This window comes from Branchiostoma floridae, chromosome 12 (genome assembly GCF_000003815.2).
Source record: "Branchiostoma floridae strain S238N-H82 chromosome 12, Bfl_VNyyK, whole genome shotgun sequence".
In the NCBI taxonomy this organism is placed as follows: Eukaryota; Metazoa; Chordata; class Leptocardii; order Amphioxiformes; family Branchiostomatidae; genus Branchiostoma; species Branchiostoma floridae.
Window position 1 is genome coordinate 5,286,290 of NC_049990.1, and position 27,999 is coordinate 5,314,288.

At 39.4% G+C, this 27,999-nt stretch overlaps 1 protein-coding gene across 6 annotated transcripts; it reads right to left on the reverse strand.

Annotated features, from left to right (window-relative positions):
- Nucleotides 1-287: 287 nt before the first annotated feature.
- LOC118427295 (LIM and senescent cell antigen-like-containing domain protein 1) lies at nucleotides 288-27,992 on the reverse strand. 6 transcript variants are annotated; one of them, XM_035837005.1, is made up of 14 exons: nucleotides 19,085-19,223; nucleotides 18,516-18,632; nucleotides 17,301-17,408; nucleotides 14,667-14,780; nucleotides 14,358-14,403; nucleotides 13,923-13,989; nucleotides 12,619-12,739; nucleotides 11,970-12,041; nucleotides 11,703-11,780; nucleotides 11,085-11,180; nucleotides 10,328-10,382; nucleotides 9,198-9,339; nucleotides 8,675-8,750; nucleotides 6,955-7,142 (listed from the first exon to the last, which is right to left on the reverse strand). In XM_035837005.1, exons 1-14 carry the CDS (start codon nucleotides 19,093-19,095, stop codon nucleotides 7,028-7,030), a joined length of 1,218 nt encoding a protein of 405 aa, XP_035692898.1. In that variant the 5' UTR covers nucleotides 19,096-19,223; the 3' UTR covers nucleotides 6,955-7,027. The 6 variants fall into 6 exon arrangements, with proteins under 6 accessions (XP_035692896.1, XP_035692895.1, XP_035692894.1 ...); XM_035837003.1 differs by lacking the exons at nucleotides 6,955-7,142; nucleotides 17,301-17,408; nucleotides 18,516-18,632; nucleotides 19,085-19,223 and adding exons at nucleotides 288-2,770; nucleotides 6,175-6,296; nucleotides 26,794-27,989; XM_035837002.1 differs by lacking the exons at nucleotides 6,955-7,142; nucleotides 17,301-17,408; nucleotides 18,516-18,632; nucleotides 19,085-19,223 and adding exons at nucleotides 288-2,770; nucleotides 6,167-6,296; nucleotides 26,794-27,989.
- Nucleotides 27,993-27,999: the final 7 nt, after the last annotated feature.

Consider the following 27,999-nt stretch of genomic DNA (forward strand, 5'->3'; position numbering starts at 1 on the left):
GCCCTGCATTAATAAGTTTGTACCTCACCTCTGCACTTAACGGTATCATGATTTGTGTGAATACATGTATATATGTATGCAAAACAACTGTAGCCTTGTTTGAACTCATTTAGAGTCTGCATGATAGAAATGCAACTAATCTGATATTTTTCATATATAATTCATGATTTGTTACTTGCTTGTATCTACAGAAACTGTATTTATTCTAATGTAACATAAACCTAAAATACAAAAAGAAAAGAAAAAGATGATAGTGCTCCTTTTAAAATTGAAAGAACAGAAGCTAGTCAGCTGAAAAAAGGCAACATTTTATTGGTCTTATGTAAATAAAACAAAATTCCAATTTTACTGTCTTCTTAGTAAATATTATGCCAAATTAAAAAAATACAATCTACATTGTAGCTGACTGTGAACACTTAAAAATATAACTAAGCTTAACACCAGCAAAAAGTGACTCTCTTTACTTGGAACAAGCTATTGATGAGGAAGACAAACTGGTTAAAATAAATATGACATAATAACATTCAATTCTTTCCCCTCTATTCTATCAGTATTATCATAACATGTGGCATGTTGTTTATGAGCCATGCATATACATGTACAATAGAACTAAGACCTACTACATTGGCTTGAACTAATAGACTAATTCTATCTGCATACTGTTAAAATCCCCACAGATTTGAATGCCGTTTCTTTGAATAACTTCATGTATATAGTAAATACTAAATATTCGTCCCTGAAACCTTATCACACTTACATTTAATATCTATTTTGCTTCAAAACATAACGTTCTAACATGTTGCTTCATCAGTTAAGCAATTACTGGACCATCCAAAGTAAGGTATTGACACTTATCAAGTATATTTCTTGCCCTTATACAATGTATATTATCAAATACATTTACTACCATCCAGTGCATCTACTGCATTAATATGATTTGTAACACAAAATATTAGACTTTTTTAGCACTTCTAAGACAAAAGCTGCCATGAAGTCTGCTTAAGCAAGCGTGGCATCAGTAAAAGCAGCTAACATAAATACAAGTAAATAATGATTGTAAAAATAGCTTTAACTATACAAACTAGCTACTACATGTACACCTACATGTACATTAAGAAAAACCAATGGTTTCCATTTCTGCCATTTCCATTATTGAATTTTGCACCAAGTGCCAAAAAACAGGTTAAATATTAAAAATATATGGTATAATATCAATTACCTACAAAAGCAAGTAGAGTACTGAAATAGCTACCTAAAGCTTATATTATCCCTTTCATGATTAGATTTTGTATGGATATTGGGCATTCTTCATGCATATTAAGTAGCAGAGATACCGTCTATGGCACGTACAAAGAACATGGCAAAATCAACAGTTACTGTAAACAACTACTGTAACTCCTTTTGGCCCTTGACTGCCATAGCACCTCTGTTGCAATTGTGTTATCAAGTATGTGAAGTTTATAGCTACCATAGAATTCATCATACAAATGTAGTATCTGACGGATGTCTGGTCAACGTGGCGAAACTCCCCCCGTGGCATAGATTTCTTTTCCAACACAAACGTAGCGCATATACATTGTATATCTTACTATACGTTAATGCAAATACGGTCTGTGTGTGTGCTGCAATCAGTCTGTCACTGGTATTATATGGTGGCATGTCAATCAAAAAGAAAAAAAAAACAGTATCTGTAAGATTGCAGTCTAGTGCACTGTAGTTTTGTGAGATATCATGAATTTTCTTAGCACCATTTCTTATTGCACCCATCTGGTAATGAATAAGTGTGTACATCTGCAAGACATCTGTGGGAAGTTTCATCAAGTGAATCATTTCCTTATTCACAACAAATGAATGATAACAGCCAACGCTTCAATGATTGTCCCTTATGGGCAATAATGATTGGTTCAACTAGCTGCAGTGCAAAGTGAACTAGTCGTTAACACACTGAAGAAGATGACAGACGGTCATTGAAACATTGGCGGTTATAATTTTCTTTAATTTGTGAATATGCAAAGAACTTTGTTACTCCATTTGTTAGCACTGACTTGTCCAAAACAGGTGGTTCAGGCAACAGTGTAAGATATCCATGCCTTTCAGATCTCCTGATTTTTGTGTAAGTATCAGAATAGCTATGCTGTACAAAACTATGATTATCTACTTTAACTACCAAAACACAGTTACAATATTCATCCACAAGTAACTGGATATGATTTTGGAAACAGTACTACTAAGTCACTGAAAGGCAGTGGATGCTATCTGAAATGTCAGTGACAGTTTCCAAATTCATGTCCAGTTGCTTGTCGATAAGTATCTGTTTTGGCATATCTTATCACCTGGGTGTCTAATAACCTTCGTCGATGTATCTAATTTCATCCTTTTTCCATCTCCTCCGTTCAGCATCATTGCCATCTTCCAACCCTACTACTGTATCCTATCCCAGCACACAACAGCAACTTTTGGCCAGAAAATCGGTCACATCAGCAAGTTATTCTCAAGTTTTTGTACTCTCTTTTTTGTACTGTTATCTTTATGAACCAATTTATCACAATCAAAGTATCATGTTGTTGTTGTTGTTTTGTTGCCCTCCAAACAACAAAATCTACCTGAAGGTCACCTTCCAAAGGGCAGCAGCCATATTGGAATATTGCATGCTGGGATAGGATCCTTTCCTCCTTGTCTCTAAGTCTTCAGCCGTTTCTTCAGCTCAGTCGGCAGCTTCTCGTAACACTTCTTACAGACAGGCCTCATGTCAACCTCTATGAATCGACTCCTGTGTACAGCAGGAACAAAAGAAGAGGAACTTTGTTTAGTGGAAGAACTACAACATTTTTTTCTATAACGCTAGTTCACCTTTATCGGGGAGGTAACCTATATCCGCTGTTTTAAAAAACAGGTTATCCAGGGATATCAAGTCGACGGGAGGTGGTTTCAAACTGCAATATTTTGAAAACAAAATTTGAAACCTCTGTCCGTCGACTTGATACCCCAGACACCCTGATTTTTAAAACAACAAATATACATGTAGGTTACCTCGCGGATAAAGGTGAACTAGCGTTACTCCCCTATTCAAATACAATTCAACCTCTACAACTGGATGAAAAAACAGTCTGAGATTTCCTTCCGGACGTTTCAAGTGACATCCATTACTCTTCTTCAGTGTCATAAAGAAGAATGATGGATGTCACTCGAAACATCCGGAAGCAAATCTCTGTTTTTCATCCAGTTGTAGAGATTGAATTGTATTTGAATAAAGTTTACCTGGAACCACCACCCCCCACCCCCACCCCCGTAGTTTGAGGTAGGACGTTATCCCTAAATAACATCCTTGGTTTTAGAAATGCATCTTCCTTTAAGCATATACCCTGTCCTTGACAAAAAAGGCTTTCAAATTGTGAGTTCATATTACATGTTAACACTTCTGCTCGAACAACAGACTACGTTAAATCTTTCAATGTTTGCTGTGGTTTTTGCTTTGAAAGTGCTTGCTGCAACCTTCCTGTAGCGAAATGATGTACGTGTTTCAATCATTTTTATTACTACACTGTAGAAATGTTTCAACCACAAACCAAGGACGTTACATCAACGTCCTTGCACAAACGTAAAACATCTCCTTTCCTAACCTGCTGCAAGTATTGCATTCAAGTGGTGCGTGGTCAAAGTTCATGGTGAGGTCATGTCATATCAGTTCAGAGCCCCAAAACAACGCATCATTGTTCTAACATAGCCAATATGCAGGTGTGCATACCTAGGGGCTATGCATGTGATGTTACAACAATTTGTTACTTTCACCTAAAGAGACTGTCAAAGTGTCCATATATCTAATATGTCTTGTATCAAGCTAACAATTGTAACATTCAAAATTAGTTGCACCAGACAGGTTCTCCCACAACACTCTTTTTTTATTGCCTTTTAGTTCATCAAAGAACAACGTTTTGAAAATGTTCCTCCTACTCAAAACTGACTTGAAGAATACCACTCATGCAGGGGACTGATAAAACCTGGTCTTTGTGGACAAGTGGCCACTGAACAATGTTGATGGTTTAAAAAAACAGGGTAGATGCATAAGGAAAATGCTACATATTAGGATGAAATTACCAAATTTAAAAGCTGGAAATTCAGACCAACTTGTAACCCCTGATGCAAATGTCTATCAAAGATATTACATGCATCTAATAGATACATATCTATAATTACTACATTGCATAAATTACATTGTATTGTCATGCATTTCTAATACCTGATGCCGTGCAGACATTAAAATGACTAGACCGCTATTTCTTTTTAAATTAATATCTCGCTTTTCATAGCACACAAAGAAGAAAGGTGTATCATAAAAGTGCATAAAACAACCAAGAAAAGTTGAAAGATAGGGCACTCCTATGACGGGGAAAAGAAGGAATAAAGTCATTAGAATTAGTATCTGATTAATAAGTGCATAAATATGGCATGCCGCATGTCATTAGAAACTCTCTGAAAACAAAACAGACTACATGCATAAGTTAGCTGAAGTCACATGATTCAAGCCATTCCCATCATGCACTGCCACCACTACAGTGTCATTCCCCAATAGTGTCTCACCAAGTAATAAAACATCTACAATATGCAGCAAAAACATTTTGACAGGTTTCGCTACAAATGGTGTTTCTTCCATGCAAGTGCTGTAAGGGCTATGAGAGCACAAGCCAAGGCTGTTAGTGCCTATGAAAAGAGGAAAAGATAAGGCTTTGTTATAGCAATGCAAATGAGGTAAGTTAATATGGATTATAATAAAAAAGCCCACTAATCATACCGCTATTTGAATATTATTTGCTAGCACACACACAGTGTTTGCACCATTACAGAGAGTCCTAATCCCAGCAAGTTCTTTGTATAATGCAGAATTTTCTAGACTAATTATTGATACAAGGCATTCTGTTAAACAAACAATGCAGCATATAAAACTGTTAGTACTGGTAAGTTAGCGTGATGTTTCAGGAAAAAACTAAAAATACTGTGAAAAAGCCATCACCCAAATAATAAACTTTCAGCATGCTAACTTCCAATCCAAGATACTAGTAACCTGTGCAAAGTTGGTGTCAAAAGGGACCCTTAGAGTGATTAGGGTTAAAAGAATGAAAATCATATAATGTAAAGGTGTAGATGTAGCTTGAATCTATACTGAAAGCAGTATGTAATGTTCAAAGGCATACTCAGTGTATTTTCAGAGGACTCTGATAAAATCGCTCACACTCAAAGAACATTGGGTATTGGAAAGAAAACATTTTCTTAAAAAGTCTCAAATACTTTCCCATACAAGGCAATAGAGGATTGTATTATTGAAAAAAATACTCCTACAAGTTACGATCTCTCCTTTCAGTGTATATGGCAGTGCCCATCTCCATTTCTGAAGCCCTTGGGCCACGCAGTTGTAAAATAAAAAACACTACAACAATACCATGTTCACCTACAATACTGGTTCTCACAGGTGCTTTGTGTTAAGCAGAAAAAAAATCTCTATATAGAAAAGTCTTTATAATTATATAGTATGATGTGGCTGAACCTACAACTTGCTGTATTCTTCTATCGATTTTTTGACAGATGAGCAGGCAAACAGTCACTTGCCAGTGGGTTTGGCAAACCGTTTGCCTGACCTGCACATGACTTTTTTTAAGGTGAAGGAGGGGTGTGCAAATCCTTTTCCTCCCTCTTATCTACTGACTCTTTGTCTGAGTGCAATAGCCTCTTCATAATACAAACAGAGTATGCCTCTAAACTACATGTATGTAACATTAGTTCACCTTTATTTGCAGGGTAACCTTTATCCGTTGTATTTAACATCAGGGTATTTCGGGATATCAAGTCGACGGACAATGGTCTCAAACTGCATTGTATTGAAATAAATTATGCAAATTGAAACCACCGTCCATCAATGTGATATCCCTAAATATCCATATTTTAGGTACAACGAATATAGGTTACCCTGCGAACAAAGGTGACCTAGCGTTAGCAGCATGCAGGAGATGCTAGTATTAATCGCTGAGTCAGCCTTCCTCTCGTCTACTGACTCTTCGTCTGAGCAATAGTCTCTTCATAATACACACAGAGTATGCCTCTAAACTACATGTATGTAGTAGCATGCAGGAGTTGCTATTAATCGCTGAGTCAGCCATCCACGTGTCCAACCTACATGCGTACATGGTACAGGTGTGATTGACAGGCGTCACGGCCTTCACTTATAGCGCTTCTTCAGCTCCATGGGGAACTTGACGAAGCAGGCCTTGCAGACGGGCTTCATGTCAAACTCCAAGAACTTGGTGCTGTGTGGAATGTACACATGGTGAGTACAGTGACTGGGTTCTCCCCAAGAGTTGAGAGTATAATACAGTGTTCTAGCCATCCTGAATTTTTTTTTCCATCCCCTGGATTTTGAATAGAAACCCTGTCGAGCGCGGAAGGCGCAACAATCCTGGGGGTCCAGGAAAATTGTGAAATCTGAAATGCTTTTTCCTGCATTTTGTGGGGCACATTTTGCTGGTAGAGACTCAATTTGGTTCAATGGCATCTCTGTGGTAAATTTCTGGAGATCTTTGAAAATTCCTTGTATCTTTTACATGCTAATTTTTGTCCATTTTCAGCTGCAAAATTCTGTCAAAGGATGGAGGGATGGACACTGGCTAGAACCCTGGTATAGTAGTACTGCCGATGATAGCATCATATGCAATGGGGCTTGCATATAGTATGGGGGGGGGGGGGGGATCGGGAGTTTGGAAGGGTCATGGAAACAGCTACTATCAAAAGCTATGAAAATGCATACAGCTTCACTCTGTGCATTTGCTAACATGGAACATAATGATTTTTCCTAAGGCATTCTTGGCCAAGTTCTGGTTTCGTCTAAAGTCTCCAACTCACATAATGTTTGTTTTTGCCTAATCTGTTATTTGGGTATAAGAAACTTGCATTTGCAGCAAAAAAGCAGTTTGGCATTTCTGCGTACACAGAAAACAGCAACTGACTACAGAAGCCACTTCTGATTAATGATTTTTTTCGATCAGCAATCAAAAAGTATCAGTTGCCTTTTGTATCGATACTTTTTCACGTAACCGTATCTGCTCTCGAAGCAGGGTTCGCAGACAGGCTTCTTATCGACTTCCAGAAACTTGGTGCTGTGTGGAGCGTACACAAATGAGTACAGTGGCCTGGGTTTTACAGCACATCATCAGAATGTATCATGTAAGCGTATAAGGTCATGTTCACATTCTGGGTATGTGCTGTTTTTTCCAGGAGCCCTGTACTATGGCTAGGAAGGTACGGGACACATAGGGATAATGGCAAACTGTTAAAAGTGGCCACACACTATTTCATACATGCATATGTCATATTCTGAACGGTTTATCATAGATTGACAGCTTTATACAAAAATGTAAATTTCCATTTTTTTTCAAATCTTCATTTTTTTGGTCAAATGTAAAATCCACATTTTTCACCAAAAAAGGACATCATGTCATTTTTCTACATACATGAACAAATTATGTCATCATCCTCTGGGAATCAAAATGTAGGTCAAAAGACATTCATGCCATCAATATTGCTTAAATCCATGCCCATACCGTGATGTCACAATGAATGAAACTTGTTCATGTACATACCAAAACAGGTGTTATACAAAAATATGCAATCCAAGCAAATATACATTTTGTAGACATAGAAGTGGACAATACACTACATGTGCATATATTACCTATATGTGTCCTTTGCATGGCAAGGAAGCCGCATACTCCAAGGAAAAATATATCAGTCTACCATTTAGATCATCAAAAACTACTTCAGTCAAATGGAGTAAAATGCACAGATTTGGCATGCAGAAAAAAAACACAAATCTCATAGCATGTCTTGTATCTTAATCAGCAATGTAATAACATGCACACACACATACATGCAAGTCTCTTAGATATACATACATGTACAGTGTACTACATGTGCAAGTACTTTGTATGGAAAAGACAGCAACATTGGATTCACATGCACAAGCCTTTTAGTTTTATATAAGGCTTGAAGCATTTGGCGCTTAATTCAAGCTTATAATGTCCTCACTTGGAAATTGCAGAAGCGTTGCTTGGGAATTCAAGATGAATTTAATATTCAATATTCCCTCTAGCTATGCATTGAAGTAACAATCATGGAATCCAATGTTACTGCAGTTAGATAACAAAGGACCGATGCATGACATAAGACAATGTACATTGCTACCACAAAATGCAACAATGAGTAGACACAGCACACCCAAGGAAGCCACTTGGTTATCTCATAAAATACACACCAAAAATAAGTTAGAATCATCCTTTCATGCTCAAAAACTCTTAGAATTCATGCTAGATAGAAAGACGTAACATACCAAACTGAAAGACCAAGTCATATAATTCATTTGTAAACAAACATGGTTACCGCACAGCATTCAAAAACAACATACATGTACTGTAGTTTCAATAATCTGGAAAGGATACTATTGCTGGCCTCAACATTGTATGCATCCATAATGTCTTTGCAAGTTCATAAGAAGAATATTTTGGATATGAGGACTTTTTGACGAAATACAAACTTAGCTCTTTAACTCTTTAAAAAAATCATCATACACGTAACTCTAATGTAGTATGGCAATTTTATGTGAAGAGCTGTATAGAGGAAAATAAGTACTTACTTGAGTGTGAGTTTCTGGTCGCAGATTGAGCAGGCAAAGCAGGCCACGCACCAGGACTTGTTCAAGGCACTCACAACTAGAAGGACAAAATATAATCAAATCTCTTGAATCTTTAAATTTATTTGCAAAGTCTCTAAATGCAATGGTCACACAGATACAACAATGTAAAAAAATGCAGAAAAAAACAACAATAGATTGTTATCCACAGTAAGTGTGTCTAGAGCATAGTACTGGAAGGCAGACTTAATCCCTCTCCTTTCACACAGCTGCCACTAAAACAAAGTCTAGTATCCATTTCTACATCTGGGTTGAGTAAGTAAAGTAGTGTGAAAAGCCTTTCCCAAAGACACAACATCTATAGTCAGGAATGTCTGGACCTCTGGAAACTCTGGACCTCTTGATCCTGTATCTGCTAGAATAGCCACATAGCCATTTCATGCCACTCACTAAGAATAGGAGGCAAACATGTATCAGAAATACTCCTACAACCAGGTCAATAAAATGACCTTGACCTATGACCTACCATCTCCGGTAATGACCTTGTTGCAACAGTAGCAGACGTCCCCGAACAGCTGGTTGTAGTGCGTCTCGCAGTAGGCCAGGCCCTTCCGCTCGTAGTGGCGATGGCCCAGGAACGGTTTCTCGCATTTGGCACAAACAAAATGCTGTAGATTCAACAAAAATGTCAGTTACAGTGGTTACTTCATGTATGTTGGTATCATAGAAACAACTGTGGTTTTATCCTTCAACAATTGTATACAGAAATGTATGAATAAGTACACAAAATGTAACACTATACAAGTCATGTAAGTATAAAGCAAAAAATGGCAGTTTTCCTAAATAGACATTTATGTAATTATGACTGAAAAAAATTAAGATGGCTGTCATTTTAGTATTGTTCTTTAAAGGGGCATTCCACTCCAGAAGGGAGTGTTATTTTCCAATAGATAATGTATCAATGAATACATGATCAGCCGACCTTTTGTGGAATTCCACTTGTGGCGAATTACGCAACGTGTGTTTGTAAAACAATATGACACTCACTAAACCCATGCAGACCCTACCCATGTATTCCCTATACGACTGTAGACACTTCCTTTATCGTGAATATTTTCGGCACAAATGAGGGGCGCTAAGCACACCAAGAAGGTCAAATGTTCACAAGATATCAAAGAACACATATCTAGACGTGTTTTTCTTAGCGCCCCTGAAATTAGCTTTGTATCCTAACTTAAGTCAAGCACATTGTATTCAGCCATAGGCTGAGATTGATTTAATTTAATTAGAGGGTACTTGGGGAGTTTTGTAGAAGACTGAATGCTTTTTGATGCGCATGGGGCTAATGGGTTCTCTTTCGTATAATGGTACATAGCATACATTTGTCACTTCTACAATTTATATCTATCGGAAAATAACAGTCCCGTCTGGAGTGGAATGCCCCTTTAAGTATAAAATTCAAACCATCATCACCTACAAAATTTTTTACTACCTGAACTATAAATTTAATCTAAAATTAGTTAAAACACACTATAGCCATTACTGATCTCACTGGTAATTTCAATAATATGGTAGACAACTTACAATGTACATGTGCATTAATAGACACAACCTTTTTTCATTAAGACAGACACTATGCCAAACATAAGTGCTTACCTCCACATGCCATTGCTTGCCAAGTGCATTCACCACACGAGTCTCGATGGGACGCCTGTAGGACAAGATACAATCTATACTGTAACCACTGCATTTCGTCCTAAAAGATACAGACCTCATAATCTTTTATTATACCATTTTCCTCGATGTAGAAGTCTGTTATTGCAAAAATAGCTCTTCAAATGTGGATACTACGATGGTAACAATGTAATTTCCTTGTCACTTAAATACATCTTAAAATTTTCAACATCGCAAACAAACAAAATGAGGTAGGCAATACTACTGCAGCTGACATGCAATTCTGAACACCACAGCTAGGTGGCACTTCTGTATAGTGCCATGTTGATAGTTATATTTTAGTCACGCCCACTTTTACTGACAATGACTGCTAATAAAATGCTACCATATATGTTTCTATGACATGGCAAGATTGTAACTTGAGGACAATAAAATTCTACAACAACTGTAAGCCTAGCATTCTGTCAAAAATCCTTTCCTCAGAAAGAGTTGTCCGAGTAACGCTTGTTCACCTTTATCCGCGGGTAATCTATATTCATTGTATCTAAAACAGTGCATTTAGGGATATCGAGTTGACGGAAGGTGGTTTCAAATAGCAATATTTGACAAGTAAAAATGTATTACCACCATCCGTTGACTTGATATCCCCAGATACCATGTGATTCAAAACAACGATTATAGGTTCCCCTGCGAATAAAGGTAAACTAGCGTTACAAATATGGTGATTGACAGAACCGACCTGCAGGCTCCACAGATGGGGATTCCCATCTTGTCATGGCAGGGGAGGCAGTACAGCTCTCCTCGCAGCTCACGGGCAACTTCTGTCAGCTCCTTCCTGTGATCAACATGTTAATGTACCATAGTTATATAGAAAACAGTATAATCATGGAAATATAACACTGAAAAAAGTCTCTCTCTCTTTGCCACGGAGTATGATTTTGGGGGTCTATGTGTCTGTTTGTTTTGAGAAGTCGTTGATGGATCTTTATATTTGGTATGCTGGTAGGGGAGGCAAAATAAGGAAGTGACACTGTATTATTGGCCCCCTAGCAGCTTTTTTGGCACTGCAGCAGGACGTCCAGTTTTGATATCCTATCCAGTGTTTTGGCCATGCTCTGGTGATGATTAAAGGTCCATTTTGTACATCTAAACTCTTGGACTAGTGAAGAACTGGCCTTCATGTATGTAGGTTTGGCCTTATATACAGGGATCTCCCTAAACATGGAACAATAATATTAGCACCATCATACTGATTCAAAAATAAATTTTTCCACTGAATATACCAGTAAAACATGGATGACTCATGTAAATAAAACTTAGTCAACTACATGTATTGTAACTGAAGGCTGTTACTTACCCACAATGGTGACAGTTGAAGTGGTAGGGATGGTACGGTTCACTCTTGAATATCAGATGCTTGTCTTCAATCATTTGACTGGAAAATAAAACATTTGTTGTGCTTTTATTTCAATCTACTAGTACTGTATTAAAAGCCATTCTAACTATATACTAGATGAACAATAATGTCATCTTAAAAGCAAACATTTTTTTGCATAGATTGCAAGATTCATACAATACAGAAAATGAATTTCAAACAGAAATAATTTGAAACTATTAGACTTACTGGCACTTTTGGCAGATGTACTTGCCCAGTCCTGAAGCCCTCTCCCTCGCATTACAGGGGCGGCACAGGGCCCTAGGAACAGAAGTGTTATGTTCAGCATCTTCAATACAATAAGACAGCATTAAAAGAATCTTCCCGAACTTTACATACCTTACTATATACATGCCCCTTAAACTAGCACCTTTAACAATCTCACTGCTATCCGTAAATAATCACGTTTGGGACAGCATTCTCACTGCTTTGGCTATAAGTAGCAGCGAGAAGCAGATCCAATCATACCCTGATGATGGTGTCTGATAGACATCGAAACATTGGGAGTGAGTACTACTTTGGTTCAACAGTGTTTCAAGAACCTTACTTTATTGAATCTCACAGCTAGACCCGACTATAACTGGAATAAAAAAATTAGATGGATTGCCGCAAAACCCCAGGACAAGATACCCACTGCTACTGGGACTACGGGTGGACCTACTGTGGGAGTAACTACCCCTCTGCACAAATAAGTCTACCTACAGTCTACATTCAAAATGGGATGGACTTACAGTGGGAGTACAATGTACATGTAACTCCCCATTTGGCACACATAAGTCCACCTACAGTTTACATTTATCCTATTCTATGTCTTAGTTTTGCAACACTGCCCCGTTACCTTCCAGCGTTCTTGACGAATCCAGTGTCGGCCAGCGGTGCATGGCAGGTGTGGCAGGTGAAACAGTCCGGGTGCCAGTTGTTGTTCATGGCCTTGATGACTCGACCAATCACAAACTCTCCTATGGAGAAACATTAGGTTTCAAAATCCAGACTTCCCAACTCAGGTTTACTAGCAATAGCTGATGCTTTGTACAATTATGTGTTGATACTTTGTACAAAAAGACAAAAGGTTGTGGCATACTCTTTTGTGGCTGGTCTCTTGAAGTCTGGGTACCATTGAGCTTACACTGCTCTGTATGGAAGCCTTCTCTCCTGTTTTATTGTTTCCCTGTCTGCCATCATGTGATATTGTACTGATAGTCTACTATGTATACACAGAAAGAATAGTTCAATTTCTGGCACATCTTGCAATGAAATTTGTGGAGGGGTTTTGTGGGTACGACATAGATAAAATTCAACACAGTGTATTCTGCACCACCCTCAGTCCCAGCCCTCCCGCGGGTTAGATCACCCTCAGGCCTTCAGACTATCTGACCCATGGTCAGGCTGGTACGTCGGGTGATACAGAATACACCATGTTGCATAATATCTACATGTAATTGTATTCAACACAATGAGCAGAATGTAAAGGATACATTTGTTGTATAGTACAAAAGCTGTCTGTATGTAAATGTTTTGCTTCTCAAATTTCTAACTGACTCTAAGGAGCAAAGATACATTACGAAGCCTGTTGTTCCTACTAAGGATAATGTTACTGAAGTAACATACATGTAATGTCTGCAGTCATGTTACTCTTAAAGGATATACCTTTCATTCCTTTGTTTGCTAAATAGAATAACTTGAAGTTGACACTTCTAACATTTGTTAAGATCTGTAGGACTGTTTGACAACCTGTACTCTTCTTCAGGGCTCGAAATACTTTCTTTCTGCATACCTGCACTGGTGCAGGTAACATTGAAAATTACCTGCACCAGACAAATTTTAGCTGCACCACTTCGATTTTGAATGTTGGAAGTTTGGATTATACTAAAATTGTTATGGAACCATTGCTTTTTTTTCTCTTATACCTTATAGGAGGTAATAGTCAATGCAGCTAATAACAGTCCATATACCATACCCCAGTACATGGACCAGTGTATGCTAGGTCCAGGTAGACACCAGAAATACCTACACAGCTCCAATTTCACCTGCACTAACCTGAATATGCAGGTGGTATTTCAAGCCCTTTTCTTGCACTGGCATATTTCTATCAATGTCATGCATGGATAAATGTCATAATGATTATACCGGTATATAACTTACCACACTGCCCACAACATGGTGCATACAGCATGTGGAAGTCATGCTCACAGTACTTCCTTCCCTCAAACTGAAACACAGTCAACATTAGAACATAAGACCCAGGCTTTCAAAGTTAGCATTTTATCATAGAGGGTCCAATTTTCTTGCTGTGCAGTAAGCACTGGAGGCAACTGTAGCATCCCTGGTCAATCAGAATTTTATGCTTGTTAGAGAATCTGCTAGCTCCATAGGGTAGGGGGCTTGTTTAAGTCAGTGTCTAGCCTAAAAGTAGGGAGTCCAGTTTCTTATTATTATCCAAAGGACGCCTGGAGCGATGGTCTCACAAATCCTGAACTGATGTCACAGTTCAAACCAGTAAACCTTACTATGATTTACAAGTATACCATATAAAATTTATATAATATATTTTGTCTATTAGAAGCACATTGTACTCACCTCATAGAAGAGTCCATCTGGGAAAGGCTGGAAGCACTGGGCACAGCTGTGGAGGAAAAAAGGGGTGGAAAATTTTGAAATCTTAACCCTCAGAAGACTAAGCTTAATTTAATAAGATGTTTGCAGCTTTCAGCACAGGTCTCATACATGTATGTGTCCTGCACTGAAATAATGAGGAATTAGACAAACTACTTTCGAATAGAATGCACTCTGCTAGCTTTGCCCAAAATGGTCTCCAAACTCACAAACTGTTGTCTCACAATAAAGAATGAGGATTCTTGAGGAGTATCAGGTTAGTAATGTACTTACACAAAGCACTTCTCATGGTAGAGCTCCCCGTTGGAGTTGACCATCTTCTCATACGGCCCAAAGCCACCGCGACACCTGGTGCACATGGCATTGGCCAGGTTGGACATGATGGAGCTGAAGGGGGGACAGTAAATATTAACATTTGTCAGTACATTACCTGCATACATGTGTATGTAGGATGTTGTGGTGTTCACAAGTTGTAGTGCCTAGTGGCACCTATAATGTAGGTCTAACACTAGTAACAGCAAGTTTCCTTGTTGTTTCTGTAGCAGGGTATATGTGGATTTGGACATGATGGCGCTGAGGTGGGGACATTCAACATTACACATAACTGTCAGGACATTCACATGTCAGGACACTTAGGAATACTACCTGCATATGTACGGTTGTTGTGGTGTTGTTCACATGTATGTAGTGTCTAGCGGCACCTACAATGCAGGTCAGCAAGTTTCCTTGTATAATTTTACAGGGATGGGTTGCTAGCCCTTCCCCTTTAACGTGCTCAAGGTATCACCTAAAACCAAGGATAACCTTGTTTTATGTCCCTTCTGAAAGATGGGTGCAGCCCCAAACAAGGTGCCCTTCCTAGGATTTGAACTGTTACCCATTGGAACCATGAGCTCAGCTGTGAGGCTGCTACCAGTTGAACTACAGGGACATAGAGCAGGTAATATTGGACTTCACGTGCTTGGAGTTGTGCAGGTGTTTTTATCACCTTACTTGTACCAGGATCTGAGTTAGGCACATGGCACAAAGGGGGAGAAAACAAGAGGTGAAGGTAAAATTTGTCTGATGTTTTTCGTCTCAGCCCTGACAATTCAAAACTTCTAACGTTTTTTTAAGCTGGATACGATACTTTAAAATCATACAAAATTGTATGATTAAGAGATCGACAGTGCTTGATGTGGAACTTCGATCAAAGCAAGTTTCATAAAAAATTTTAGCCCAGCATCCACAATTGTCAAACACAAACTAATCAATTCCTTTGTTTCTGGCAAATTTTAAAATTAGACGGAATCAATGACTATACCAAACACAATCTTTCCAGATTCATTTGCAAATTGCTTGTCTGTCATTGTGAACTGGGGACTACTGAAGTTGGGAAGTGAAGCACCTGGCACCTATAAACCACAGGTATGAGCAAACAGTCTTCACCTTACATTTGTCATTGTGATTTCCTGGCAGCCTTTTTACTAAATGACAGGTGACGTGTTACGTTCTACTATTAAGAGTCTTAGATTGGATAAAAAATATCAACCTAATGGTGAAAGAAATTGATTTCTGTAACATTTCATCGAAATTTGAAGTCTCATGTTTTACTGGATTAATGATTGTGATGTATTTTGTCGATTGTTCTATCAACAATTGATCTAGAAAGCTGTGTCGTCTTGGAACTTTGTTAGACTTAGCCTCTATTTCCTCGAAGCTGTGAATTCATCTGTAAATGACATTGTGAATGTTTACGGAACCTGCAAGGATCAATTTTGGGAACAAAATACATTCCGGATGAAACGTTGTTTTCAAAATTGACTACATTGGGCTTCTATCGATTCATTTTTTGAGTTACCATATTTGACAGAACTTCAAAATGCTTAATTCCTAACTTTGGAAAGAATAAAAAAAATCAGAAAGAGTTCATTCGAACCTGCGTTTTACAAACAAAAAGAACAATTCCTTTGCTGTAAATACATGTTTAAAGGAAATATTCAACATGGAATTCAAGTACATACAATGTACGCGGACATGACGTACATGTACACACAAGCTAAAACATACTGTAATACTGTTACTCAAATGTATACACCATTGAATGTTTGACAACAGTAGAAATCAATATACCTACTGTACATGTGCATGTGTGTGTGTACACATGAATACATTACATTTCCCTTGTGCAAACCCAGGAGGTGAGCTCCCTCATGTCTGCACCTGTGCACACTTACCTGTGTTCCCTGATATCTATTGGCTATCTCACCTGTACATTAAGACAGGTGTTATGAACCCACATTCAATCTTGTTTTCTTAAGGTTCTTCTATTCTCTAGTCTTCAAAGAAACAGGCAAGGGCAATCGTTGTGATTTGAATGTGAATCACAACAACTCTTGAGTCTTGGGAAAATAATGACTCTTTTTTACAACAAACTACTTTGTCTGGTCTTAACTATCTTTGCAAATTATGAGCTAAAACCCTCCACATAGAGCAACAATAGAGTCCTTCTAAGCACCATCAAGTTGCTAATTCACCGTTAAATTGACCACCAAATCAAATGCCATTTGCAGGTATTTAAGAATGATTACCACCAGCACTTAATTCCCCTTGGTATTTAGTTAGCCATTTATTTTCATTATCATTTAATTAACACCCCAGTGACAATTATAGGTCAACAAACTAGCAAGTTAATTATTGCAAATTTGCAAAGCAAAACCTATATTGTTATAGTAGATTTGACTGCCTTACTTATAACCTTTATTACCGGTAAGTTTGTACTATGCCTTGACTTGGGAAATGTACATTTTGTACATGTATCCCCCACACCCATTTGCCCCACCCCCTGCCACTGGATACCTATTTGCACCTTTACTATATACTAGTAGCACCATGAACGTATATGTGGGTATACTCATAAATACCGACCGGTCGATCGCGTCCTGTTTTCGCACACTGTCCTTTCGGCGCTGGAATAGGGACGAATCGTGCAGGGCAAGCGGCATTGCGCCACTACGCCCGGGTGCGGTATTTTCTCTACAATGCAGCAATGGAGAGTGCAGGGTTAGAACTAACGTCTACTCCGTGTGTTTTGGCTGGAGGGAGGAGTTCAGATAGAACTGAAGAGAGAAGAAGCTGTGCCACAAGAATGACAAACTTACGGTGCACTTTTACTGTTAATTCTGTAAAGCCTAGGACAAGATGGAAGAAATAGGGCGTAGAAAGACCTTGCAGAGAAAACCAGAAAACTCTTAGACAAGACAAGACAAACTTAACCAGATCCACAAGAAAACAAAATAATGCCAACTTGATAACCTCCACTAGCAACCAACTTTTAAACTACATGAAGAACACACCACTAGTGTAAAAGATAGATAGAACAAATTCATCCGAACAAATAAATCGTAGGTATATATAAATATATATTACAAACAAGAGAAATTTTACATGAACCAAAGAAAGTTTGGTTGGAAACAGAAGCCACAAATGTAGTAGGAAGAAGTCTAAAAACTCATTTTGTAAGCTCCTTCGAGTACTTACTCCTACAGACAAATAAAGAGCAAAGAGAGATAAAGATAAAGACTCTGTCAGAGAGATAAAGACTGAAAGAGCTGGGAAAATTCTAGGTCACAGAGGAGCTTTTATAAGACAAACAAGCATTGAGAGAGATAGGAGAGTCTATAGAAGGAACAACAATGCTTGCAGAGGGTACATATTTACATGTAAAATATTTCAAAGTTAGTCCAAACATATTTCCTTGTTAGTGCCATGTACATCAAAATAATTTCCAAACATTTCAATATTTCTAAAAAATTTGTGTCATTAGTCGTGGTTTAGAAATAAAATCATTGTTAAAACATAAGATGAAAACATCTTTGCTGTTTTGAACTGGTGAACAACTCACTAGTAGTGAAACACTGCATACCCTTTGAAAGTTAATGTTACGTTAGTCAACAAAATGTTGGACAATGAATTCAACTTAACTGCCAGTTTGACATAAAAACAAAGCAGTCGGAAAGGAAAATTTCAGTTTCATTCACTGAGATCTCCATACTAGAACATGATTCCTGTTTCAAACAGCGTGGGTTAGGGTATTGGTTAGGTGGGAGGGGCGCATCTAAACCAACACTGTGACATACTTACCCCCTAGTGGAGGGTACTGCACTGAAACTGAGCTGTCGCTTTGCAGAGATTTCGCTTTTGTTCCCCGTGGGATCCCTACTTAATGGGGTGCTCCGAACTAACCCCGGTTCCCTGGCACTATTTGCATGGACATTTGGGCACAGTTAATAATGTAAGTCAACCATACAAAAATGCAGCCGACCCTTTTAAGGAATGCACACCATGCGTTGAGGAGCAAAAATCTGGATGTTGCAAAGAACACACGCCTCCGAGCTTAGCACGCCACCAAAGAGTTACCTAACTTCCAAAAACTGACAAAAACTCTTTTACAAGCCATGCCCATTCAATTAAATGCTTCCCTGCTTTCCTCTGGCAAGCATAGAGTGTTTACCATTTGCATAGAACCACTATACATCAAGTACAGCCCTGTACAAAGTCTGCAAAGCGTTGCTGTCGTACGCTAAAGAGTTTAGAGTGAAGCTAAGCAAGTCCATGCAAAGTAAAAGGTTAGATCAAGAGCCTATCAACAGGCTAAAGCACTCTAAGAAGAACCCAAAACAGTTGTAGCAGACAGTCTAAATAAGCAATACCCCTTCATCATTGAGACAGCCTTGCACCTCTGCACTGCTTAGCTCCAAAGGAAAAAAAAGGCCAAGAACCTAAACCCCTTCAAACGTTTGTTCACCAAAGCAGCTCCCTCAAAAAACAAACTGACAGACACAACACTTCGCCCATAGGGGGGGACAGGCTCCCAAGACAAGAACGTTCTACTTGGCGATGTTACTCTTGGCGAGTAAGTTGTCCTTGAGCGTGTGTTTTGCATTAAGGAACGTGCGGGGTGGGACCTTGACTGCCAAACACGCCTGTTTGGACATGGGATTGGACTTGACACTGGCAAGCGTTCAGAGGGAAAGATGGTTTGTTCCAAAGTGAGGGGGGGAGGGCTGTGCTATGTGTAAACAAAGGGGGGAGTCAGGTATCCAAACACTTCTGGGCCCTATATATAAACACCAAGACCAGGTAAGGGCAGAGGGGGCCACACCAAAGAATGCAGGATGTGGTGACAGACTAACAGATGGGAGAGTGATCTACTGCTAGGCTATGTAAATAATGGTAGGCTTTTTGTCTGGTCTACATGTAGGTCTGTCAGATGTTACTTTTAACAAAGTTCTACACTTCAAAAGTGTTGGATGAGTCTACAGATGGTCACACCTGGCGCTAAGGCATCTGAATATTGGGCAGTGTTCCAAGTGACCTCTTTTAACTTCAAGAGAAAAGTCTGTTATCCCATTATCCTATAGTCTCACAATTGTTGGCCTAATTTAACTTCCCAAAATACCATTTAACCTAAAGAGGACAGCATTTCTATCTAATGAGGGAAAGTAAATCATATCTTTTACCATTAGTGGTAAAAAGTGTCAGAGTTACAAAACAGTATTTTACATGTACTTGGAGCTGGCATTAAGGAACAGAAAAAGAGGTGGGCTTCTTATCAAATGTGTTTAAGAAGTAGGCTAAGTAACTGATAGTTTAAATATCATTATTGCAATATGTCCCATCTTTTTTTCTAAATAAGGACTTCAACTTCTGCCAGTAGAGTGAGCGCTTGTAACAAATAGACATCTGTATTTCGTTGTACTGTACATAGTACGTGTACATTTTATAAGAATGTATCTAACTTGTATTTTGCATGTATGGTATTGATCAGTTTTTCTCATGATAATTGATATAGCATGTTTGTAAGCCGTTGAGTTTAAACTAGTGCTGAAAAATCTAAGCCACATGTCAACATCGAACCAACAGTAAGCATACGTTAGCAGCGAACAGTACATGTTACCTGATATCCATGGCCACCTATCTGTTCCTGAATGAATTGCATGTAAAAGAGAGAACACTGACATCAAATACTCCATCTGAATTTCTGAAATAGCCAGGATAGGGTGGGAGAACTGATTAACCCAACATGCATGTGATCCAAAAATTAGGGTAACGGTTTAAATATGCATGGACATACCATCAAGTAGGGCTCAAAATTCATTATTGGACATAGCTAAGCTGCACCCAACCTAAAAATCTAGGTACACAAGAAAAATTCGGGTGAACAACATTTAGTCAGCAAAACCTAATAACAAAGGTTACTGCCTTTCTTTATACTGAATCAAAACTTGAAGCTGAAATTCTACAGCTAAATAAATGAATAAACAAAATTTATATAATTATGAATAAGTAAATTTTCAAGAGCTGACTTCAAGGTTATAAGCAAGCAGTAATTCAACATAGGTTTTATTATTTTTCTAATATTTGAAAATCAATAATACTTCTAGTTTGCTGTATATGTTTTCATATAAGTTCATCAGCAAAAATTAGGTGCATCCAGTATTTTGAGATCTATCAATGACTTAATAGGACATTATCACTCAATAAATAGTAGTTAGACTTAGAGACACTACCACAATTACTACAACAATGTCAAATCAACATTAGAGTTGAACATTTTTACTATTAGTTTTCAATATTTGATGCATTGATAGGGGGAAAACTGTAACAACAAGGAACACAATGACTTTCTTCAACTTTGGCACATGAAAGAATATGAGCATTTAGATTCACATCCTAAATGGTACATGAAAACTTTTTACTTCCCTTTAATGAAAATAAAATGAAGTGGGGAATCCAGAAAACATGAAATTGAATTAGTATGGCCTAACCCATGATAGTACATTAAAAACATGTCTATTGTTGGAGCAAATTAATAGCTTTGTCATCCCTACCAGAAAACTATGTCAGCTGGCACAGGAAACTGTCAGGACCTATTAGCTATCTTGAAGACAGGCTGCAAATCTTGCAGACCTTCTCTTTTCAGAAATGAAGAAGTCATTTCTTGTACAACGTTTTTTTTTTCTCAAATGTTATTGTTTGATCTTTGATTGGCTACTGTAGAACAGGAAAATCCTGTCAATAGTCAATAAAAAAAAATAGTAGGGAAAAGTATTATTCATGACAGGAATCAATCAAAGATTCTGTGCAATGGCTCAGGGCTAGCCCTGGAGTGATCATCTAGCAATCAAAAAGTCACTGCTTTCTTTTTTGACATCCATTCTTTATTATTCTATTTCTAGTCAACTGTTCTTGCTCATCTTCATCATGCATTGATTCATCAATCATTCTTGCTCAGGAATGTAAATTAGCGTAATTGTTTTGGCACCATTTTACAACTTATTATCCTCTGGGTTAGGGTTGATACCGGTAGTATCATGAGGTGTTATTCACAAGATTTCAAAGGAACATCCTGTCAATAGTGCTATAAAAAGAATTCTGATTGACAAGAACAATAGGGCCAAAACATTCTTATAAACAATAACATTGATTCTGTCAAAAGCCTCGGCCAGTCTTACATGACATTGACAGCCATAAAACAACTTATGATCTATGTGTAACACTTTGAACTATGATGTTGAAAAAAAGATGGAAACTATGACCTTAAACTTGAAATTGTAACACAATACTACCCTGTTGCTGGGGCCTTGACCATGGCATTCAGCCAGACCAGACACCGGAAGTGACTTATTCATCACCCAGTCTGGGTCTGTCTGAATATGGACAAACTCTAAAAATAAAATCAACAACTGAAGAAATTACGCTGTGACAATCTTTTACACAGCTTTACTGAACTGTTTTAAGAGATACTGTAACACTTGCATGCTTGCCTGACATTTAACTTGAGTTATTGATACCATATATGTTAACGTTAGATGACAATTAATTCAATAATTTTCTTGTTATCTTGTTTTGGAATCTACAGCTAACGGTCTATAGTATTTCCTTCCCTTTTCTACGGTCCCGAGTATCTCATACACAGATCTCTTGACAGATCATAAGGATATGATAGTAGATGCACTGAAGACTTTTAGATATTAGAAAATTAAAGGGTTTAATTAGTAAATTAAAAGAAAAGACGTCCGTTCCAGAAATAAACCTCTATTTGTCAGAGAGGAGGGGCGATCGTCCCGACAACGATCAAGCGCGTAAAACTGTCAAACGAGGCGGAAATTAACGAACTTCGCTGCCCACAAGCATAGAGACAAGCCCATATTAAATAACAGATTGCAAATCTGCGTGATCTGAGCCCATTTTGGGTTAAAAAACGAGAATTTTGGGTGTGTACCTGCCCGTCATAGGTTCCACTTCCGCTGTCTCCCCGCTCCGAATGGCTGCCCGCCGCGCGGCATGATGGGTAATAAACATAGTTTGGTGCAGGACCCCAAAGGTGGACATGTTTCTGCCTGGTGAGACAACAGGTGCAGGTTTGGGGCCATGCCGGGACGGACATGTTGATACTTTGGATTAAGAAAACTATTTTGATAAAAGGCAGGGGAAATTGCAATGGCAGTCCTGTCCTCAACTCCATTGATGCCCCATATGCAACTTTGCAGAGGTTTTACGTGTTCGCGGTTTTCGCGGTGACGACTTCACCGCGAAATTGAAACCACAGGAAAATGTCTGTTTTGTGTCCTGTCCGCCTAGCCTCTTGTTTCAACCGTGACTTTGAAACCACTGTAAGGACTTTATTTACAGTGAAATTAAATCGCCATGGGAATTTCTCCTTTTTGCAGCACGAGAACTATTGCATTGCAGAAATCAGCGGGAGGCCAGTCTTTGAACAGAATCAATGACACTAAAAATCAAAATAATAACTCTACCCAAGGTCCTTGCTCTACCAATTTGTTTCTATCAAAATTAAACAGACCTCTTTCCGACTTAATATTTTTGTTACATTGTTTATACCTAAATCTTCAAAACGTATTTCAGTGTAAAGCAAATTTCATCTTTTTCAAGATAGGAATTTTACCTCATAAGAAAGTTGAAAGAGTAATGATATCCCCTTATTTGCATTACATTTGTCATAATGTAACGGATGGAATCAGCTTGATTATCAGGGTTGTTAAAAGACGAATGAATTTCCAACACACTGTACCGAAGCGCCCCCTACTTCAGAGGATCAGAAGTGTCCGACACCACGACTCCAAGCAGAGGTTAGGCTCCGGCGGTTGTTTGATGTTTTTAGGCGTTTTTATCGGGCTTTCTATTTTGTACTGTTTTCTTAATCATCTTGCAGCCTAACGAGACATCAAGAAAACAGTCCAAAATAGAAAGCCCGATAAAAACGTCTAAAACAACGTCAACGTCAAACAGCAGTAGCCTAACCTCTGCTTGGAGAGTAGCACCATGATACGGCTGGAGGTCGTTGGTGTTTGGTTTTTACTGGGTGGGCAATACCAGCATCAGGGCACTGTAGGCACCCCGCATTCCCCGCGTTACATGCCATGGGGCCCTCCGGGGATACAAACAGTATGAAGTTACTGTAACATATGAACTCTGCCTTTGTTTCAATACTATCTGGTGACAACGGTACTTTTGAAAACCATATGAAAATGGAGGATAAGCACATACAAACTATTAACTTGAAGGGCAAACGCCCGTATGCTGGGCATAGGAGATGATGAAGGTATAACATACATGTACAAGAGACACTGACAAAGTACAGATTTAGGAAGGCGAGTTGAACTTTAGGAGAAGTAGACTAGAATGGAAAAGGCAATACTTTCAACTGACAGGCCGCTAAGGCCTATCTGGAACATGTAAGAATATGCAAGCAAATGAAGAAGGGACGATAAAATCTCAAAGCTTTCCATGAAAAGGTTTACTGATACTCGTAAAGGGGATAGTCACGACGGTCAGACTATACTAAACTCGGCACAAAAAGTTTGGAATATCAATTTTGGCTGATCATATTTCCGTTGTTTCTGCATCAATTTTAATGTGTTATATGTCAAAAGAAAGCGTGTGTGATTTTCTTTCACATGGTATCAAACTCCTTATGATTATAAATTCGTGAAACGAGCACCAGGGCTACTCACGTCAGTGGGTCGCGAAAAAAAAGTGCCCAAATTTCAATTTTTGTGTTCAACTCTGTATCATCCTGCTGGTATGGGTGCGGTGTCAAGGATTTAATCTATCCTTTTTTCAGGTAATCTTTGGTATACAGAACATCCAAGTTTATCTTTAACATTTGATAAGAGTATATGTGCCTTTTTGGTTGTTGAGTGACCAAATCGAGACGTGGAGGCGGCAAGGAGAATGCCACGCTGACAGTCGTACGGATAGGGCGTAACAGCGCGTAGCACTTGGGGTGGTGTATGTATGGCTGCCACGGGAAAAACCAGGTTCACTATCATCCCAGACAAGACAACCATAATGCTGTGAGATGCAGGACACCATTCTCCATTCAGTTGAAATGTCATACCCCTCCAATATGAGGCCGATGACATTCTCATGATTCTGCAAGAATACACCGCCTGTTCACGCACACAGTCTGCACAATAGACCTTGCTCCGTGTGGACGGGCGTTGTAGTCTAACACTTGCAGAATTGCATTTGGTCCCCCACTAGCACACGCTGACGAGGTATGACATTGCGACTGAATGGAGAATGGTGCCCTGTATCTCACAATATTAAGGTTGTCTTGTCTGGGATGATAGTGAACCTGGTTTTTCCCGTGGCAGCCATACATACACCACACCAAGTGCTACGCGCTGTTACGCCCTATCCGTACGACTGTCAGCGTGGTATTCTCCTTGCCGCCTCCACACCTCGATTCGGTCATTCAATAGCCAAAAAGGCACATATACTCTTATCAAATGTTAAAGATAAACTTGGATGTTCTGTATACCAAAAATTACGCGAAAAAAAGGATAGATTGAATCCTTGACACCGCACCCATACCAGCAGGATGATACAGAGTTGACCACAAAAATTGAAATTTGGGCACTTTTTTTTCGTGACCCACTGACGTGAGTAGCCCTGGTGCTCGTTCCACGAATTTATAATCATAAGGAGTTTGATACCGTGTGAAAGAAAATCACACACGCTTTCTTTTGATATATAACACATTGAAATTGATGCAGAAAGAACGGAAATATGATCAGCCAAAGTTGATATTCCAAACTTTTTGTGCCGAGTTTATATTGTTCCGTACTTTTCTTGAGTTTCAACACTAAATAGCCTTGACCGCTGTCAGTATAACATAACATCCCTGTATGGACAAACTTGTATTACAAGCAAGTGTACCTATAAGGGTATATATAATGTACGCACACGCTCCCCGTGCCAATGTCGGGTCATAGCCTACGTATGGCTACGTACTGCTGTCCTTCACATTGGCAGGGAGGGGTACTAGTATTTCTTACCTCGGTCAGTTTAGAGATTGGACGGTTTCCCTTGGCGGGAGATAGGTGATAAGATAGTTAAAATGAAACTCCACGATGTCTTAGAAGACGTGGCAGTGCAGTACTAGCCTCCACTAGGACTTCCTAAGAGGTTATGGATACTGTAGTAATTCGGCGAGTAAAGTACGTAATGCACAACAGAGATACATTTACCTAACTTCGCGGGCAAATTAAACTCTATTGTGGCCAAACTCCTCTGGCAAATTATTCTTCCTATTTCGTCAATTTCTTACAGCAAACGTAGAAGCCTCTATAGTGTAATTATAAAGGTAAGGCTTTTTTTCGTAAACATCTCCACTCAGCTGTTCTTTCCCGAGTAAACAACACGTTACGTACATGGACGTGGAATTCAATGGCGCACGGCCCGGAGAAATCGAGAGTTCTCCACTACGTTATAGTTTACACGGGTGCATGTTTCAAAAGGGGATGCGTTTGGTGTAAAAGGAATGATTTGGCCATGGCTAGTTAGAAAATATTATTGTTAAAGGATCATCGCAAGAAGTTACTAGTATATTTTACAAATCATATTGACTATGAACCCCTGCCGCCGCAATGGTCTACAAAGAACTGAGAGTTCTCCATTGCGATATAATTTACAAGAGTGCAAAGTGTAAAAATTGATGTGTTTGGTGTCAAGCAAACGATTTGGCCAGTTCTATTTCAAAATTAGAATATTACTCGCAACAAAATTGGAGTTTACGTTGTCGGTAGCGCGCGCGTGTTTGTGTGAAAGAGAGAGAGCGATTACTGCGAGGTTCCTAGATGGATTTTTTTTATATTTCTTATATTGGGAGGTGTTTATGTGACCTCAAAATGATTAGATTTTGCCCCCCCCCCCTCCAAGCAGCTTGCTAAGAATGAAGGTGTTACAATATCTAAAATTATATCATATCTCACCTCAAGTCACCTCCGCGCCATTGAGACACAGACCTCGAAATGGTTAGACACCCCCCCCCCCCCAGCAGTTTGTCAATGATAAAGATGTTACAGTTGAGAAAAACATAAAACCCCACCTCCAGTCCCCTCCGCGCCATTGCGACACAGACCTCATGGTCCCGGGTGCGGCCTCAGACTCGTCAGCCTCCATCTGTATCTCCACCTCGGAGAAACCCGTCTCGTCCCCCGTATCGGCACCGCTGTCTCCGCCGTCCCCTGCTCCCATCCCGTCATCATCCCCCATGCCGTCATCCCCCATCCCCGTCCCGGAGTCATCCTCTTCGTTCAGGGTTATGGTTTCTTCAAAGTACACGATGGGTTCTGGCGAAGGCGTCTTGGGCTTGGGAGGAGGTGGCGTCTTGGGCTTGGGAGGTGGAGGAGGCGTCTTGGGTTTAGGGGGAGGGGAGGGCGTGATGCGCCGTGGGGGCGGGGTGGGTGGTTTGGGTTTGGGCTTCCTTTTCACCTTCTTCTTCACCTTCTTCTTGATCTTCCTCTTCTTGGGTTCGCCGGTGTCTCTGCCGTCGAGGATGGCCTCGAGATCCCAGTGGCTCTTCGGGACGAGGTCTTCCACCTCTATCTCCACCTCGGTATCCGTCTCCGTCCAGTCCGCCTCGTCCGGGAGAATTTCGTCCATCATCATGGCTGCTGGTTCTGTGGTGGTCTCTCTCTCTATCTTGTAGTCACACCACTGGACACAGTGTCAACCCCCTAAGGACCTCTATGTCACACGGTTGTAGAATTCTCTGCACACTTGCGTCCCCAGGTTCGATTCCCGGTCACATAAGGCAAAAATTCCTTCAACAAATTCGGCGCGGTCGTCCCAATTCCAGCTGATGTTGTTCTGAAGTTTTTGTACCTCCAGTCTTTTCAGTCTCCGCTTGGTTAGGGGTCAGTCCCGTCAGTGGTGTAGAGTAAGCAATGCAGCGTCGTGCGGCGTTTTAAAAATAGAAAGAAGAAAAAAATTAACGACCTCGAACAAACATTCGCTTCAAGGTCTCGTGACAAGAAACGCGGACTGTAAATCAATGTGAGAATGGTGCGAAATTTTTAGGAATCTCCGTCCGGACCACACTGAGGCAGACCATTACGTTTGGACTCCCAGAACAGTAATATGTTGTTTAAATAATACTCCGAGTGTGTGACATATAGGGGAGGTCATAACGGGCACATGTATGGCCTGGGAACTATTAATACTCCCGCGTACTACGTCAGTAATAGGATTCATATCCACCACACGCAGCCAGGAGCACAGAGGTTAAACCTGGTGACTCTCCAGTGTCATA

What these genes read in the sequence shown, in the direction of transcription:
- LOC118427295 (XM_035837000.1), bottom strand. Translation starts at nt 27,356, where the DNA reads ATGATGATGGACGAAATTCTCCCGGACGAGGCGGACTGGACGGAGACG. An exon ending in TGGCGCGGAGGGGACTGGAG is followed by an intron (nt 14,781 to 26,793) that starts GTGGGGTTTTAT and finishes TCCCCCCTTCAG; the next exon opens with CTCCATCATGTCCAACCTGG. An exon ending in TTCGTCAAGAACGCTGGAAG is followed by an intron (nt 12,042 to 12,618) that starts GTAACGGGGCAG and finishes TTCTGTTCCTAG; the next exon opens with GGCCCTGTGCCGCCCCTGTA.